General features: G+C 36.7%; 1 protein-coding gene across 1 annotated transcript; it reads right to left on the bottom strand.

The window, feature by feature from the left end:
• Nucleotides 1–515: 515 nt before the first annotated feature.
• LOC131873584 (uncharacterized) lies at nucleotides 516–2,218 on the bottom strand (the record flags this gene model as incomplete). Its single annotated transcript, XM_059216419.1, is given in 1 exon segment — nucleotides 516–2,218. A coding segment is annotated over 1 exon segment (1,703 nt), but the record flags the coding sequence as incomplete, so codon positions are not given.
• Nucleotides 2,219–2,423: the final 205 nt, after the last annotated feature.

Genomic DNA, 2,423 nt, shown 5'->3' with positions numbered 1-2,423 from the left:
ATCTAAAAAACATTGAGAAATAGGCCATTAACATGGATAGTTAAATAGGCCATTAACATAATGGGAGATTAATAAGTTAATGTTAATTAGGCTAATCGCTATTTAAGAGACTAGTATATAACTTAAATACATCTATCTAAAAAACATTGAGAAATGTCAATTTTGAGCTATCTAATTTACTTAAGAGTTATTTTATTTTAGAACTATTTATTTATTACATACATACATGGACACATAAATTTTAATTTCTAGTAAAGAATTATTAACGAAGATATATGTTCTACAGTGTCATGGAGTCCCATGTCATTACTGCGTACATAAAAACAAAAACACAGCTGACATGTATTTAAGAAACTAAACTATAAAAGTAACTCTCAAGTAAAAAAAATACCATTCAACCCTAGAATTACCACTATTATGCATACTGATGTAGGAAATGCATAACAGCTCACAAGAAATGCAAATATTGAGCAAAACAACCCCAAAAGCAAAAGAGATAAAGAAGAAGAATATTACCAGAATTTGCCACTTTGCCAACCTGATCTTGTCTGGCCATTTTTCTTTCTTTCTTCGACTGTTTATTTAGATAGAGAAGCCTGCTGGTCCTCTTTTTATTAACTTTATCACCCATATCAAAATTTTTGGGGCAATTTCGCTCTGATTCACTATCCAACAATTCAAGGCTGGAGTTCCTCTCCTCTAATGCAAAAGTATCCTCTTCAAGATTTTCAGAAGGATTAATACAGTCCTGAGAGTCACTATCAGAGATTTCAAATATAGAGTTCATCTTGTCTAATGCATCGGTATCTCCTTTAAGATTTCCAGAAGATTTACTGTGGAAATGCCAATTGAAAGGACCTGTGTCATGCTTAATGGATTGTGCACTGGGAGAGACAGCATCTATATCTGTGTCATCCAGTTGAGCAAGTTCTTCACTTACCCTGCCCTTTAGATCCAAATCCATATCCTCATGGAGCATTTCCTTTTCATCCACAGTTTCAGATCTTATAGATTTTTCTCCAACATTGCCTGCAGATCCAAAATAGCTATACTTTGCAGCTGTTATTGATTTGGAAGATTCCTCAACCTCCACACTACTAGAATGAATGTTTCTCTCGCTAGAAGGTTCAGAAGCCATTTCATCAACACCAGTATGGTGGAAACAAGACTCCTCTCTTTTTAGGCATGTTTCAGTCCTGCAATTACCAAGAGACGGAAGTGAAATTGGACTTGAACCTGCTGTGTATAAGCAGCTGCACTCCAGATTTCTGGTCACACCTGTTAAGCATGTCTCCCTACCTACCATGCCATTTGTTGAAGTGCTAGTATCTAATCCAGGATTACCTCCTTTAATCAAGTTTGTTTGTGTGTGACTCTCAGTTGTGTCAGTCCTTCCTGTCTGAGATATACTAATATTAGCATTGTATGATTCTTTGTATCCTGTAGCCTCTACTGAAACCTGTGTGTCACATCCATTTTGTATTCCAACGGATGCTAACATCTTTTCATGTCTTCTCCTTTCTTGTCTTTTGTTGATTAACGGTTGCAAGTCTTCATGCTCATCTTCTCTCTCAAATGCATACCAGCCCTTCCATTTTATAATAACATCAAAATCCATCTCACAAGTACCAGAAGTAACAGCATCCTCTGATTTCTGGCATCTTCTTTCAACTTTCTTACAGAACTTGTTTTCAGCCTCAGTTGTCAGTGCTAGGAATGGACCTGCTTTTACTCTTTCTTCAGGGTTGCATTCTCCTCTTTGTTTAACTTCAGGAGTCGATGTGGAGCTTGGAGAGGCTTTTACCCTTCCTTCGGAGTTGCATTTTCTTCTTTGTGCCACTTCAGATGTCAATGATGAGCTTGGGCATGCTTTTACCCTTTCTTGAGAGTTGCATTTACTTCTTTCATCAGCTTTGGGCATCAGTGTTGAGCTTAGACCAGCCTTTACATTTTCTTCAGGATTCTTTTTCCTTCTCTTCAAGATAAGTACCTCATCACTATACTCTTCACTGAATTTTTGATCAAATACAGGGTTTTCATCTGAGCTTAAGTTTACCTTCTTCTCCAATTTGGGGTAGAAAAAATCAAGTCGGAGAGTTCCTTGTGATGAAGGACCTGTGACACTTTCCTCCTTTATATGGTCTGTGACTAAACTGCCCTTATTTAGTTTCTTCAAAATATTCCCATCCTTTACTTGTCCATCATGGTCTTGTTTGCCTGTTATTGCCAAATATCAAAGATTCTAAGTGGTAAGTAACAAGAATAATGAGCTGAATTAGTCTAACACTAGATTGCTCAATAGAGTTTAGAATGTTTTAGGCCACTAGTATTGTCTGCCATTGATTTGAATAAGCTAATACCAAAAATAAATGAGCTATGATCCATGGCCAACTTGGCATTAACTTACCCCATCCATGGCTAAA

The sequence above is a fragment of the Cryptomeria japonica genome, unplaced genomic scaffold, assembly GCF_030272615.1.
Source record: "Cryptomeria japonica unplaced genomic scaffold, Sugi_1.0 HiC_scaffold_2724, whole genome shotgun sequence".
Taxonomy (NCBI): domain Eukaryota; kingdom Viridiplantae; phylum Streptophyta; class Pinopsida; order Cupressales; family Cupressaceae; genus Cryptomeria; species Cryptomeria japonica.
The sequence above is the reverse complement of the archived record's forward strand: the minus strand, read 5'-3'. Positions and strand labels throughout refer to the sequence as shown.